This window comes from Erigeron canadensis, chromosome 4, assembly GCF_010389155.1.
Source record: "Erigeron canadensis isolate Cc75 chromosome 4, C_canadensis_v1, whole genome shotgun sequence".
In the NCBI taxonomy this organism is placed as follows: Eukaryota; Viridiplantae; Streptophyta; class Magnoliopsida; order Asterales; family Asteraceae; genus Erigeron; species Erigeron canadensis.
The window spans coordinates 38,817,140-38,833,096 of NC_057764.1; the positions used below are offsets into that span (position 1 = coordinate 38,817,140).

Below are 15,957 nucleotides of genomic sequence, written 5' to 3' on the forward strand. Positions count from 1 at the left end.
AGGTGTGACCCCGTAGACTTAAATACCATTCGGACATACGTTCATTTTACGTGATCATATTCTAAGAACATAAACATATTGCCTACAAAATAAGCATACGTAAACATATTGCATACTTAACTGGGAAAAATGGAGCCATTGACATATAAACTACACCAGTACACCCACAACGGTCTAAAAAGTAAAAGAGAGCCATCCACGATTGCATACATACATAGTACAAAACTAATAAGATGCAACATGCGAGAGACCATGTCTCGTTAAAAAATGATATACAACGACCAAAAATATTCATCTGGCGCAGCTAAGCCCTCAGGGGCCTCACAAACAACGCGCTGAGGTGGGCCTCATGAAAGTGTGTCGCCTCATTAATACAAGCCCATCAGTTTGACCCCATGCGAATCAGGGCCTGGGGGTGTAAATTAGAGTTATGTTATATACTTATATCTTTAGAGTCATCACCCAATAGACGTACAAAAACCAAGGAGGAGTACATGTGATAATAGCATGCCAAGATATCAATCTGGATTCTGGTCCAGGTTAATACAGAAATATCAGATTTTATAAGTAGTCATATGGTGAAACCGAGCTAACAGATAGAGAAATTAGTGGGGATAATAGTTGCCGATTTCTAAAAATGAATATGCAGCAGGGATTAAGTTGTCGAGTAATGATTCAGTAGACTCATCAAGATCCTCTAGTGGGTGATTGAGAAGGGATCCCTTGTATACCCTTAGCTTTTGTACCTATTTAATTATCCAGTACAGACATAGCATGACGATCTATTTGAAACTGCCAATCGAAATTTGAGTAAAATGTTGTCAAACAGGTTCAGAAACGAATAAAGGCAGTGGATTTTATTTAAAAAAATGATTAAACCTTCTAATATATACTCGTAAGGATATGATCATCACACATACTACAATCAAAGGATGAGATTATGAGATAGAATTTGTGAATTACACTCAGTGGCGGATGTAGGAACAAAAATCACGTATCCAATTATAATTTACCTACTTCAAATGTTTCAAAATACTTACTCATACTTCATGATTTACCTAGGTCCAAAATGTTGTATAACATATGTCCAAACATAATTTTCAATATGCTTACCAAAAAAGTTTCCAATTTAACCTACGTACATGGACCTATGTGAGGACCATGTAGAACCGCACTTGTTTACACTAGGATACATTAGGAAGATTATTAGAAGAAAATATCATTACTCTACAAAAAAAACAATGATTTCTCATGGTTATTTCTTCACAGTTTCATTGAGTGTGAACTTTTTTCAAAGATTATCTACGGTTTTATGCCTTATAAAACTTGTACACGGTAAATGTAAGGGGGTGTTTGGCCTAGCTTATATTTTTTGGCTTATGCTTATAAAATATAAGTCGCTTTTGTCTTTTTTTGCTTTAAGTTTATAAGCTCTTATGTAGTGTTTGGATTAGTTTTTGGCCTTTGAAAGAAAAATAGGAAGAAAAGCTAAAAAGCTTTGATTTCTAGCTTATCAAAAAGTGGCTTATAAAAACTAAAAAACAAAAGCTCAAAAGCCCACACAAACACTTAAAATGACTTTTTTTTCCCTCAAGATAAACAAAAAAGCTAAAAGCCCCTAAAAAAAGCTAGGCCAAACACCCCTAAGAATATCCACATATACAGCCGTGAATAAACATTCAAAGAGAAGTCACGCTAATTTTTGTGAAAAAAAATACTATATCTTTTCCAAATAAAATACTGTGAACTGATAACTTGTTTCAAGTTCTCAATAAAAAAAAAGTGAACTTTTTCCCCTTTATAAATACACATTAAAAACTGTGCACTTTCTCCTTTCATAAATATTGGTATAAAATGTTGTCAAACGGGGTTCAGAAACGAATAAAGGCATTGGAATTTATTGCACTACAGAACCGAAAGTAATAGCATGCTAGTAAAGAAGTAATACTAGAGACATTACTGACCAGTAGTTTGAGAATATGGAGGTGCTAGAGGGATTAATATTTTGTTGGCCACGGGCTCACTTAATCTTCTTTTCCGGGCGGCTACAAAGGTGCAAGCAGATGAAGAACATTATAACCAACATGATACAATAATAAATAATGATGATAGGGAAACATAAGAGATTGGAACTAGCTATTACCCTGATATGCACGAAAATTGAAGAATTTAGTACGTACAGGTCCACCATAAGTAAGAGTGGTTGTGTATCCATCGATGGGATCGTCTTTCGTCAGTCGAGGTTTGTCCTCTTACAAACAATATATATAAACAAGTTAGCATAATAATAAACACTATAGTGATTATAACCAACACCAGCAACAAGTACACTAATTAAACCAAATAATAATTAAAAAATTAATATGTGATCAAGATGGTAGTAAGTAACCAAACCAAGTAAGCCAAGTTCCTTGAGCTTTCGACGATTGGCTATCATCTGTTGGCGAGAGATTGGATAAATGTCGGTGCTGCAAACAACCCTCGTCGGGATCCCCGTGTATGGAACTTCATCTTCGTCAACTACTTCCGATGCTTGGCGCCGATTATTATTATTATTATTATTATTATTATTATTATTATTATTATCTCCGTCTCCATCTCGTCTTTCATCGCACCCCATTTTTTATTATTATTATTATTATTATTATTATTATTATTATTGTTTTATCGCTAACCAAATCTGGTTCTGGTTTTGATTTATATAGGGTTTATAGTGTGTTTTGATAAGATAAAGTAAGCAAGTAATGCTCTGTGCCGCCTTCGGCGAATTTTGTTTTGATAAGATGGATAACAATTTTGGTTTTGCTATCTATGTTCCCAAAATGAAAAAAAAACTCCAAGCTGAGTGGGTTTTTCAGTTTTTGGGCTGAGCTTATTTTTTCTCATTTGGCAATACTACTATGGTCAAAGGCTATATTATTTCTTAAACTTTTTTTGAAGTATCAAAATAGAAAAACATAATCAATTTCTCCAAAATTTATTGATCGTAAATTCGTTCATATCCATTTGATATTGGAAGGGGCATAATCAATTTATATGTGAATCTCTCTACTTTTTCTCCTTATAGTGTGGATTTATATATGTTGGATAATTTTAATTGGTTGAGTTTTTTTTTATTATATTTATGGTACTTAAAATCCTTAAAAGATGTGGTGTTTCACGTGTTTGTCAAGAAATTCTTTAAACTTATATAGTCGATATATTATCAACCTTGGGCTTTGCTACATCATTAAAGATCCATAATGACACACACAACCTTCCTGGTGTGTCATTGATCTTACATATAGCATCGAAGATACAATATTTGAGTTAGCATCAAAGATATAAGATATTAATATGCATATAACTGCATAAAGCTAACTAGATTAAGCTATATCACATGTGATGAGATATAAACTATTATATAATGTTTGTAGAGCAGATATGGTATAGGTCATGTAAAAACCTTTAATTTATACCGTATTAGACAATACACAATGTGGTTAGCGTTGTGATAACACTAATTTCAAATTCAACATTTGTGTAAGAAAATCTTAACATATTATCCGCAAAAAGTATATTAAATAATGTTCAGATGAATTGAACAAGTTATAAACATTTTTTATAGTTAAAAATCATAAAATTTAGTTTGTGTATATATAAAATTTTTACTAGACTTTCTTTTGATAAAGCCAAAAAAGTTTGGATGCCACATAAACAAAAAGTTTTTTTTTAGTTTGTGTATATATAAAATGAAGACTTTTCTTTTGATGCCTGTAAACCTGTTTGAATATTGCTTGAACTTATCACATTTGGCTTACTGTTTTATTGTTGTGAATCTATCAAATAGGTATCGAAGCTGATCAAACAACACAAGAACCCCTTCTGAAGCGGCCCAGCAAGGATCTTGGCAAGTCAACTGGATCCATGCTTCTCAATGAACCAAACCCTACTCTAGATTCATCTGCAGAAAGTTCTGGTAAGTGCTTTGCCTCTGCTAACAGTTACCTCTGCTTACTCTCCAATGGTTTCATCTTTTTACTGCCAAAAGTATCTGAACATGGAGCAGATTTATCACCAACTAACATGAATAAACTCTTAAAGTTGTTTGGTTTTATCGTTGATCACTAGTGTTAGTTCAAGATACTTTAGAATGCTTGGTTAAATGTAATCTTTGTCTTTTACTATCACTTGTGCTTCGTGTGGATTTTGTACATGCAGTGGGTATATTGACCATATGGTTATCATAGTCTCAAACCCCACGGAGAAGTGGTTCATAAAAAAGTCCATTCTTTCTTTTTAATTTGTTTCAACTTATTCACATGTATGTAGTATTGAATGCTTCGACTTATGGTGTGTTATTGTGTTGGTTAATCAAAGGTACCAAAGCTGAAGTGAAGGAAGGATCCCACCCTTCAGCAGATTCATCTGCAACTGGTGAGTTCTCTACTTCTCTGCATCTGCCAACTGTTAATTCTTCTCACTTGTCTAGCCATTGGTCAGGTTCACCATTTTACTAGATAATTAACTTGGTCAATTGCAATCTTTGCATAGTCAATCCTGAGTTAAATTTCAACCCGTTTAACTTATTATGGATATAATTCCACTCTCTTTAACATAATCATAACTTACCTTGTTTGTGTGATGGTTTTTTTGGTTAATTTATGGGTAACAAAGATGAAGTGAAAGGAGGGTCTGTTCTCAAGCACCCGCGTGTGGATCCTGGCGAATCAATTCATGGTCCGGAATCTGAACCCTGCAGCACATCCAACAGCTATTGATGAGTGCTGCTTTTATTCTCTTATAGTGGATGGGTTTCATCATCTGAATTCTAACACTATATGTTATTACACCACTTTACTTCAGAGTTCATTTTGCATATTGACCATATGATGACCTCACACCCCGAGTGCAAATTGATCTTTTTGTTTTGTAATAAAGTCGGTTTTCGTTTTGTAAGTTGTTTGTTAGAGCAACTTTCAATCCGTTTGACAAGTTTGACTGGTTAAAGATTATCTAGCTCAAACCAACTCATTCCTAAGTAAAGCGGTTGATAATTACTTGGCTTATGGTATTGCTGTGTTTGGTCAATTAATAGGTACCATAGCTGAAGTGACAGGAGGATCTTAGTGACTTGAGTGAAATCGTTGTCATATACTATATATGATATGTTGGAGCAGATTCATTAGTTGCTTCTTGCAGTATAATTAAATCCAGTTGAAACAAATGGACTAGTTGGTCAGATATAAAGATTAAATCATTTGTTTTTGCTTGTATTCTACTTCGGATTTTGTACCTGCTTCTGCCTTTTGGTGTGTTGACCTTTTCGGTTATAACAGTTGTCATCTCGAGTATTATTCTCATTGGGGCTTGTTAGTATTTTCCAATGCTTATGGAACAAAAGGGACTTTTTTATGACATGGTCACAATGATTCCAAGTAAAATATGTTCGTTTGTTACACGGTAAATTCCAAGTAAAATAGAGCAACCCTCAAACATCCAGATTCCAGAGTAATAAGAGCAACCTTAAACATGTCCAAATCTAAAACTAATTCCAAATGTAAACTTCTCATTCTAAATCTGTGATCTTACATCAGTATCCGTTTCAATCAAAAATGGATCATAAGACCAAATGTAATTCTGCCTCGTCTATAAATATTTCTTTTGCAGTTAAAAAAACAATATCCCCCCACAAAAAAAGCAAAAGAAAAAAGAACCAATAAAAACCAAATCTTTTGAATTATTATCTTTGAGAACAATAAAAAGCAAAATCTTGACTTGAGCTTACGGTCATTATTCATCATCTTCTTTCTCAATTAGTATTTTCTTGCATGCCTCATAACACATGAACGATATCCCAGCAGCTGGAACTATTTTAATACAGCTTGGACCCAAACCTCGATATAAACCACCAATACCTTCCTTTTCCAATATGCTTAAAAGAGCATGAAGCATGTTGTCATATACTCGCCCATTAACAGCCCCCGCCTGCATATGCTTCCGAGCCACCTCAAGCGGGAATGTCGCACTACTTGAAATAGCACCAGCTGCTGACCCGATTAATAGGGTGGCAATGTTCTCAATATCATCTTTTTTCATGATTTTCTTGTATGCTTTTCTTAATGTATCGTATGCAAAATAGTTTGTTGCAGCATACGGGACTACACCAATAAGACTTGGTGTCAGTCCCCGGTAGAGTTCTGCAGGTCCCTCTTCTTTCACAATCTTCAAAAACGCGTCTACAAGATTCTTGTACATGCCCCTCTAGAAAAAACACAAATATGTGATCAAAGACATAATTCAGAGGTGACAAAATGGTGAGCAAAATCAGAAAGGTTGACCCGAAACACTGTTTGGCATCTTTTTTGATAAATAATTTATGCATTAGATAAGATTAGTGATTGTACGTATATATGACAATGCTAACTTTTTTAATATATCAATTTAGTAGGTCTGTAACAAATACACACTTCATGCGACTATCAACCAACTCAACCTGTTTCTTGTAAAGCTATAACGTATTATACACGTTTGAATTTTGGCGTGTTAAATATAGATCATAACCCTGACAGGCCCTTTCATAAGTGAACAGGTTAAAATTGCAGTCTTAAATGAAAATTCTTTGATTTGTAAAACTGTGAGTGACAAGAGTTGATATTTTACCTGAACAGTGAGTCTGGTTTTGAGTAACTCGAGAGGGTAGGTGCATATGGTAGAGCTGATTCCGGCAACAGCACCTGCGATAAGTGACTCCGGTACACGGGGTTTTGGCTTTTCTCCAGGTTTAGGAGCTAGGCTTTTCTTGACAGTATCATAAGCAAATAACTGCAAAAGATTGCATACGATTTCAGATAACTAAATTGTAGAACCTAAAAGTGGAGATAAGATCATAAACAGTCAAAATCAGTGACAATAAACGTGCAATAGGATATACGGTTTGAAAGCGACCATCTAATTATTGCAACAATGAAGTGAGAATAATCAGTTTCTAACTTCTGGGTACCCTGTTTTTGCTTATATACCCTTACTTTACGATTCACTAATTATTTAAGGGCAAAATAGTTGGTTTTAATTGTTAGTTTGACACTAGTTACCACAAACTGATTATGAAATGGTAATATACTCATATACCTTTATTTACTCATTGGTTTGAAAGTGTTTGATATCAGCAAGAACAAAACTGGCTATCAAATAGTAGAGTTGAAATTACTTGTAAATCAGAACTCGATAGTCAGCAGTCAGCACCATCAAAAGTGATTATTACCACTTTAAGTAGAATAAACACATTCAAACACTATATCTTGCACTATGTTTCATTAAACTCACTTATTTGAATCGCTTTACTTGATAATTAATCACTTTCAAAACCATGCAATAAAACTCTCTTCAGTATGCATTTAGATTAGCTCAAAAGTACATTGAATTACTACTACAAAACCTATAGAATACCAGCAGTTGGTGGAATGTTCACCATTTTAGACTACCAACAAGCGTAAAAGGTTGATACTAAACGTACTTGCAATGAGTCGACAATCGACCAAAACTCATATAATATATGATCAAATTAACTAAGAGAACATTGATTATTCCAGAGTAAACACATGAGGATAAACCAGAAAAAAAGGTAATACCTCGATTGCTTTGCTTGGGGCAACACGAATGACATTGACTAAATTTCCCCTAAAGAGGCCAGTCCAACCTTCAGTCTGCATAATATCTTGAAAAACTTCAGTAGTAGAATGCCCACAAGTCCCAACCATCAAATGAGTCCTTATCGTCTCTAATGGAGCAACACACGTTCTTGAAACTGCACCTGCAACTGCGCCACTAAGTAACCTCCTTAACGAAGGATTCCCGATCTTGATTTTCAATTTCATACCACCTTTCTTCTTCAAAAAACCCTCATTTACATCCACTTTCGGTACATCAACGGTCATAAAACTAGATTCAGGTGTCGAAACAACCTTAGATAAATATGGAAGTTTGACACCTTCATTATCATTTGTTGTTAAACTTCCAAAACCACCCCTACCACCCATCTGCCCAACACTTGCAAAAAAGCTTCCAGATTGGGATAAATTATCATCTCTTGGACACCAAAGAAACCCAATCCCAGAATTCGGAAATAACCCGTCCCCATTGCTTTCCAATAAACCTCTTGTATCCATTAAACTCACCACCAAGATTTACCACAAATATTGCTTCTTTTCTACAAAAAGTTGAACAAATAAATACAAAAGATATGACAATGGCTGTGTCTTTAAGCTAAGAATATCCTTATGGAACAAAAGGGATTTGCCACAAAACCAATGATGACAGATTAATAAAACATGGTCTTTATTTTAATTATAAAATAATATATACCTAATCTAGTGAAGAATACCATGAATAAGAATAAGCTTTAATTGGTTTTATTTTATTTTTTTCTTTTTAATAGGAAAAAACCATAGGGGAAAATGGATTTTACATTTATCATTTACGATAATAAAAATGGTAAATTTTAAAATCTTTTCTAAGAAAATACAGAACCCAACCAGCCCAATTAATTAATGAAAAATATGAAATGCATACAGGGGGTTTTATACCAAATAATAGCTAAAATTGAAGAAAAACTGAACCTTTTTTCTATTTTATACTGAAGAACCCCAATAAAGTATTAGTATTGATTGATAAGAAACAGAGGAAATGAGTTTTGCAAAAAAAAAAGATTGAATCTTTTTTAGTAATACAGAGAACCCAAATTAGTGACAAAGAAAAACAGGGGAAATGGGCTTTTACAATATTAGAATTATATAACATATACTATAAAAAGAATATATTAACATAGGATTGGAAATGTTTACCAGGTGAGTATCTTGGCTGAATATGAAAGTCAAAGGGGGTCATTCACTCATTGAATTTACTTGTTGGGTCTCTTTATCCTCTTTCAATACAAGAATTGCAGAGAAAGAGAAAGATGGGGGTGTGTTTGGTGAAAAAGGTTGGCGTTGTTGTTGGTTTGGCGACAGTGGGAGTCGTTAGGGTGGGTGTTGCTACGTACGACTACTTTGACCTAAAATTATATCCAGCCAAGTTTGAAGATACACTCTAGTCTCAACTTAAGTCAAGATTACATCGCCGGTTTAGAGTACGAATAGTTATATTTTATTGATTTGTGGTGTTTCTAATAAAATTAGTTATCAACTTATCATAAACATATGCTACATAAGCCATGAGTTTGGTACCAATTACATTGAACCGCTATTGGCATCGAGTATTTTGCTACCGCATCAATAAAACCCGAAATAATTAAAGTGCAGTTTGATATCGTATCAGATACCATAAAAATGGTATTGGCATCAAGTATTTGTCAGATAAATAGTCAAAGTGTGTCACATTGATATCAAGTTTGTACACTAATATGTTTCTGAAGTGCTAAGTAAACACTTTTTTAGATACACGACATTTTAATTTTATTAGTCATGGTTTATCCATAAAAGCCTTTGAAATTCCATGAATAAAATGAATCATTCTAAGTGTGTTAAACCACTAATGGTGCGGCGTTGTAAAACGCATTTTCGCGTACTCGAATTGGTAATATAAAAGTGAAGTATCAATATCCGTCGATGATCATCTTAAATTTGGCCCAAATCAAATACTTGCCTGGTGCATATTTCATCATTTGGTACTTATTTTTGGTACTTTATGTTAATCGTGGTATTCTATTTCTACAAACAATGATGACAATTGACTAAGTAGATTTTACAATCTATATATATATAAAAGTTCTATCATGGTGGTGGAAGAATTTAGCGCATTCTTGACGTTTTATCGATGTGTATTTAATAGGGTTAATTAGTTTACTATAATGCATATATATTTAAGGTTTTGTTTAACATATATACTGTGATAATAATTAAAAAGGATGTAGCTATTAAGTATGTGATTTTAATTTTATATTATTAGTCCAAACTCCGTTCAAAATAACTCTTTGAATCTTAATGAGGCTGTTGATATACGTATTTCTCCTCAAAGAAGTTGGGTAACCCAAACACCCCATCCAATCATCAAAATACTGCATTAATTCATCACATATGCGTATACATTATTTCCCTCCTCTCCTCCGCCGGTTCCCTGCCACTCTCCATACATCACAACCGCCTTTCTACGCTGAAATCGATGATCACCCAGTATGTGTTTTTCCCTCCCTGTAAATTATTCTCCACTCCAATTCTCTGCCTCATCTTATTCTTCATTGAATCTTTAAAAAGTTGACAATCTTTGCAGTTGAAATTTGATCTTGTGGTTTTATATTACAGATTCAAGATTTTTTATATCGGTTTTATATAGTGAATTTGAATCAGTGCTCTATCTAATACGTTCCTTCTAGGATTGAATTGCAGATTCAAGGTATATTTTTTTGCATTATGTTTAGTTTGATGCTATAATTTGTTTAAAGTTTCTTATTTTGATTTGTATTATTAGCCGATTAGGATTCATAAGAAATTTAATATCTAAAGTAAAAGAACAATGTGTGTTTATGTCTTATGTTTTGTAGATTTTGTTGGATATATTTAATAGTATTGTAATAAAACCCTATTTTTCTGTTGTGTGATGTTGCCGGTAACTAATTTTTGGTTGAATTTGATATACTGTCGATCGATTGTTTTGTTGTTGCAGGTAACCTCTTTCAATACATTATCATCATTCTCTTTTTTTATGTTTATATAGATAAACATATAGATAAATACATATATTGAATGTATAAGTCGTGTTTTTATTATAGAATTATGTAGTAGTAGTTTTTGGCTATGGTTAGCCAGAAAACCTTTGGTATTCGATGTTGACCTTAATCGAAAAATTAGGAGTAGATTTTTCTTGAAAACAAAAATTAGGGTTAATATTCTTTTGATGATTTCAGGTGAAAAACTCTTGGTTTCTTGACTAATATTTCATTTCTGTATTATTATTCAACGAGAAAGCTACCGCAAACGGTATCACCTATCAATCTATACGTTTTTCATTAATTGATCTTTTTTCCCATTATGTTTAAGCTTTATATCTCCCTTTTAAAAACTAATCCAGTGGAACAATTGGGGTGATATCTGTTGATGCTGGCATAATATGGATAGGTATGCCAATTGCTAAATACCTTAATGGAATTTGGGCTATCTACTTTTAAGAAAATAACATGTTTTCTTGGTCAGTCATATTATGCTTAGTTTTAGATGATAAGAAATTGAACTTTCGAATGATAAAAACAAAATTACAGGAGACAAAGCTATGGCTATTATTATTTTCAGTTTTGTTTGAATTATAATTTGTTGTTTCCAGTTATTGTTTTTATTCTATGATTTCATGTTTGGGCTTTCATTTGATCTAAAATGTAGTGGCTAAAGCTCTTTGATATGTGCCTGGCTTATTGTGCCGTTGTTAAATGAGGCTTGATTGGGTTAAAAAACTGTAGCTTTTGATGTGACGTTGTTTGTGTTGGTGGTCTTCATTTACGGAAAGACGCCAGTTTGGCATGACAAGGGGATTGGAGATATCTGCAATGAAGTTCATGACAGTCGTAGGTATCACCTTCTTTTTTATAAGTTTATGTTATTACATTTTTCTAATGTCCTTAGATATGATTCTAAGTTTATGTTATTACACTTATATATGTCATTACACATGATTGCCATTTTGATAGTTGTAGCATAATGAAGAAACTCAAAACGGAGAATAGGATGCCTTAAAGGTAAATACACATGTATTGACATCTAAAAAAATGTACAGTCTTAGTAGTCGTCGTCGTCGCGCTTTGTTTAACGTAATTATTGTATCTGTACACTGCTGCAGATTTGATTGGTTATGTGATTAGTGTTGGGGATCCTAAAATCAAATCTAATGGTGCACAAACTTTAGAGTTCAATTTTACTAATGAAAGGCATTGAACGTAGTGTACTTCCTTTACATCTTATAGCATATAGTTGTTACCTCTATTTGCCTGTTGTCCATTGCAGTGGGAGACAAGTCGGGGTAACGCTATGGGGTACTGTTGGAGAAGACATGCTGAAAAAAGGAAGCACATCCAAGATCTTATTCATGCATCCTGACTCCAATGCGTGTTAAAATATATCGTGGTATGTTGCGTAGTGTTGCCCCCCCCCCCCCCCCCCCCCGGTTTAGGTTCTCTACATATGACCCTGAATATTCAAACATGACGTATTCATTTTTGGTGTTTGTATGTTGCAATAAACAATAGGTTTAAGCTTCAGTTGGAGGTAAGGGATGACACGACTTCAGTTGTCGTTACACTGTTTAATGAGCTTGCCAAAAAATTACTGAGCAGGACAGCTAAATCTTTGATTGAAGAAGAGGAGCAGGTTTGCAGACAACTTTAATTTGTGAGTGTTTCCTACTAAACATTTGCACCTAACCCTGTGTGTTTGCTGTTTGTGTTTAGACTGATTGGGATGGTGATGTCCTTCCACCAGTTATTCGCCGACTGGTTGGCACTAAACATGTGTTTGAAATAAAGGGCCACTCATACTATCAAGCTGGGGGGTATGAGGGTTTTAATTGTTTTCAAGTATTTTCGGCTGAACCTAGTGTCCCGGCCGGCGCCATTACTGGGAGCAAACCAGCAAGCATAGCTTCCGTTGGAGGGTCATTGTCTATGCCAACAAAAGAACCTCAGTCGATACCCACACCATCAAAGGAGCGAGAACCAACCAAAATGAAATTGTAAAGACGGTTTTTAAGTTTTCCATATTATATAGTGTCCTGGCACAATTGTTTGGTGACATCCATGTTGTCTGCTCACCAACTTCAGGATCCTTAAAGAACAAACCACTGAAGATTTGGTCATAGCTAACTCGGGCGGGGACCTGGAGGCTGACCAAAGCAAAGGGAAAAAAAGGTATATGATGCAAGTAACTTGGTTCATGCCCTGTTTCCATGTTGTTTGTACATATGTGTTAATGCATAGTTACGATGCTTTTCAAAACAGTGTTGTTGCTAATGCTTCCTTGGAAGTGGCTAATGCCGACAGTGAAGCTGACTGTGTTGCCTTAGATGATGATGTGACTATCAGAGGTAAGGTTTGTGGATATAGTTAGTGGAGAAAGAGGTGTCAATCTATGGGGTCAAGCTACACATAAGCCCAAGTCGGGTTTGTGTAGGAAAATCAATCCGTTGTTTTGACCCGTACTAATAAGTGGCCCTGTTCAACGTATAACCCATATTGCCTGACCCGTCAATCTTGCTACACCTGTTTTATATACCACATATATAGGACGAGAAAAGGCTTGCATACTTGAATGAGCCAGTCATCTTGCAAAGGTATATTGTACTATGCCTCCTCTACTACATATTATTCTTAAAGTGATTGAGACCTTCGATTTTAAGTTTTAAGATGTGTTTGACAGCCACATATCTTTCTTTGTATTATGACATTTCAGGATATTGATAATATTATATGAGACAGAATACCAGGGAAAATGGTGTACCATCAAGAGAAAAATGTACTCTTGCTTCCTTCTTGCTCGGAATTTACTCGGCCTCCTGTTATGCATTTTTTTTATATGACTACAATAAAAGGCACATCCACATTATGTTTTTAAGTAGAGGTGGCAATCTGACCGTGCGCGAGTCAGTTTAGTTCATTTTAATTTTATATTAGACAACAATGTGAAAAAGGTCACACATACTACCAGGCCGGTGAATATGAGGCCTTTAGCTGTTCTCAAGTGATATCCCATGTCATGAATATCCCTGCTGGGACAATTAGTAGCAACCAGCAGCATAGTGTTGCCTTTGCTGGTGGATCATCGACATCACAGCCTGACCCGGTACCAACTCCAAAAAAGAACGAGCCAAAAAACGAAAATTGTGAGTATTGTTCAGCTCAACTATTGGTTCATCAAGGAGCTCATCAACCCAACGCTCAACCTCCATTGTGTACCAATATCTTAGTGAAGCAACCCGATTCCAAAGATCCCGTCCAAATTAATCCTCATTATCCATCACTTACGATATCAAACAAGTCAACAAGCCCGGCCGTGCATCGCACGGGCCTTCACTCTAGTTTGATTTATTTTTTCATCCTTGGTAACAGGGATCTTAGATTGACTATTTTAAGGATCAATAACATTGATTTACAATGGTTTAACATAATATAACACGGTAACGAAGTAAATTATTTTTGTAAGTTTTTCATGATGAGCTATGTCAATTCTAGTTGTATGGAAATTGTTGGTGGTAATATGGTACCATTGGTGGTTGGCATACGATAAATCGGTTAAAAAGGTGAAAGTGATTCATAATGATATTCTGATATGCAGGGGAATAAGTGATCAATAATATGTACAATATTAATAGATAAGGGAATATAGATTTTATTCGCAGTGTGAATATATAATGGTTTATGATTGGATTATATCCATTATTATGATTAAAATATTTTCTAAATGAGATTTAAATTAAACCAAAACTCAGCTCGAACATATTTAACTCGAGTTCAAGTTTTGCATAAGTTGAGCTGGTATAGCTCATAGACACTATGAATCGCCTATAGTTTACATCCTTAATTGGCAATTTCTTTCAAAATTCGAGTAATGTTATTAGTGATTATCTTTATGGTGAATGATCAAATATAAACCATCTTAATTAATTACTTAGGACTTGCATAAAAAAAGATGGATTATGGGTCGATGGCTAAACATAAACAAAGGTCATGGGTTCGATCCTCATCCTATGCAAAGGTTGGAGAGCCTTTTCTACCATTTAGGTAGATACTGGAAGCAGCCTCTCTACTTAGGTAGAGGTAAGGTCTGTCTACATCTTAACCTCCCCATACACCGTCGAGGTATTGGGGCTCAAAACCCGTGGAAGGCGACACTGAGCAGTTACTTACTTACTTACTTACTTTACAAAAATCATATCTGAGGTTTGTTTAAAATTACACTAGTCATACCTACAATTTAAAAATTACGCGAGACATACCCATCGTTGCCAAAACTTACACTGACCATACCTTTCACTGACGGTTGTCTATTTCGCCGTTAAGTGAAGTCACGTGCCATGCATGTGAGGTATGAAAACCGTAATTTTGTGCATACTTCAGGTATTATCCTTGTAATTCATCATAAAAATAATTATTAAGAACTTTAGAGTTTTATTTATACTTCAATTTTTAAGTTTGGTAAATATGAAATTTATTATGAAAAGAAAATTAGTTTTTTTAATGAAAAATATATCAAGAAAAATAGTTGATGCAATAATGTATCTTTATCTATACTAAAAGACAACTGACCTAATAGTTTATTAGCCAATCATAACTCTCGATTTTATCAAATTGGGAATTGATGATGTCATTAATAATCTAATTATAAATTAAAAATCTTAATAATCATTATCCAAATATATTAAAATATTATATTTTACACTTTAATGTTTGTAGAAAAAATATCACTAATTTATACTTTTTTGTTTTCAATAATTTGCACTTTTTACCCTCAGTAAATAATTAATTTATAATTATTTTAATCTACACTTTTTTGTTTTCAATCACAAATTTATACTTTTTACCATTAAATCCAATATAATAGATAATGAATAATAACCGATATAAGTTTTTTAAAATTAATTGTAATATTATCTAATCTTTATAACAATATAAACTCGTGTATTTGACATGGGTCTAAAATCTAGTTTATTATTATATATGTCATCATTATTTTGTTATACATGTATAGTGAATATAACAAGGATGAGAATTATAAAAACCATTAAAATTTTCACTTTTATATTATTATATTTTATTTTTATGATTTATTGTTTTTAATGGAACCCTATTGATACAAAGCAAAAAATATAAAAAAAGCAATATAATTTTCTCGTATGGTTTGATGACATCCATCTCATATTAGAGGGGTAAATAAAAGTCGAAAACTTGTCACCGTTTTAGAATATATCTCAAATTAGCAATCCTGTAGCATTTTGGGTTTGAGT

The 15,957-nt window shown here is 33.8% G+C and overlaps 1 protein-coding gene and 1 long non-coding RNA gene across 8 annotated transcripts; one reads left to right on the forward strand and one right to left on the reverse strand.

Moving 5' to 3' along the window:
* Positions 1-5,614: 5,614 nt before the first annotated feature.
* On the reverse strand, positions 5,615-9,116 carry LOC122596354 (adenine nucleotide transporter BT1, chloroplastic/mitochondrial-like). Its single transcript, XM_043768919.1, has 4 exons — positions 8,823-9,116; positions 7,611-8,188; positions 6,643-6,804; positions 5,615-6,243 (listed from the first exon to the last, which is right to left on the reverse strand). The coding sequence occupies exons 2-4, from the start codon at positions 8,145-8,147 to the stop codon at positions 5,773-5,775; spliced, it is 1,170 nt and encodes a 389-aa protein (XP_043624854.1). The 5' UTR covers positions 8,148-8,188; positions 8,823-9,116; the 3' UTR covers positions 5,615-5,772.
* An 877-nt stretch (positions 9,117-9,993) lies between these two features.
* Positions 9,994-14,155, forward strand: LOC122596486. Of its 7 annotated transcripts, none has more exons than XR_006323332.1 (10): positions 9,994-10,148; positions 10,278-10,368; positions 10,880-11,534; positions 11,654-11,701; positions 11,803-11,853; positions 11,967-12,086; positions 12,209-12,329; positions 12,410-12,690; positions 12,779-12,865; positions 12,956-14,155. It is a non-coding gene; the product is annotated as an uncharacterized LOC122596486 (long non-coding RNA). The 7 variants fall into 7 exon arrangements; XR_006323329.1 differs by lacking the exon at positions 11,803-11,853 and having other exon boundaries at positions 12,956-13,287; positions 13,407-14,155; XR_006323328.1 differs by lacking the exon at positions 11,803-11,853.
* Positions 14,156-15,957: the final 1,802 nt, after the last annotated feature.

Bases quoted from the DNA above. Each gene is read 5' to 3' on its own strand.
- LOC122596354 (XM_043768919.1), bottom strand. From the start codon at position 8,147: ATGGATACAAGAGGTTTATTGGAAAGCAATGGGGACGGGTTATTTCCG. The intron at 6,805-7,610 runs GTATTACCTTTT...AATCTTTTGCAG, and splicing joins CCCCAAGCAAAGCAATCGAG to TTATTTGCTTATGATACTGT. The intron at 6,244-6,642 runs GTAAAATATCAA...TGTTTTTTCTAG, and splicing joins AAACCAGACTCACTGTTCAG to AGGGGCATGTACAAGAATCT.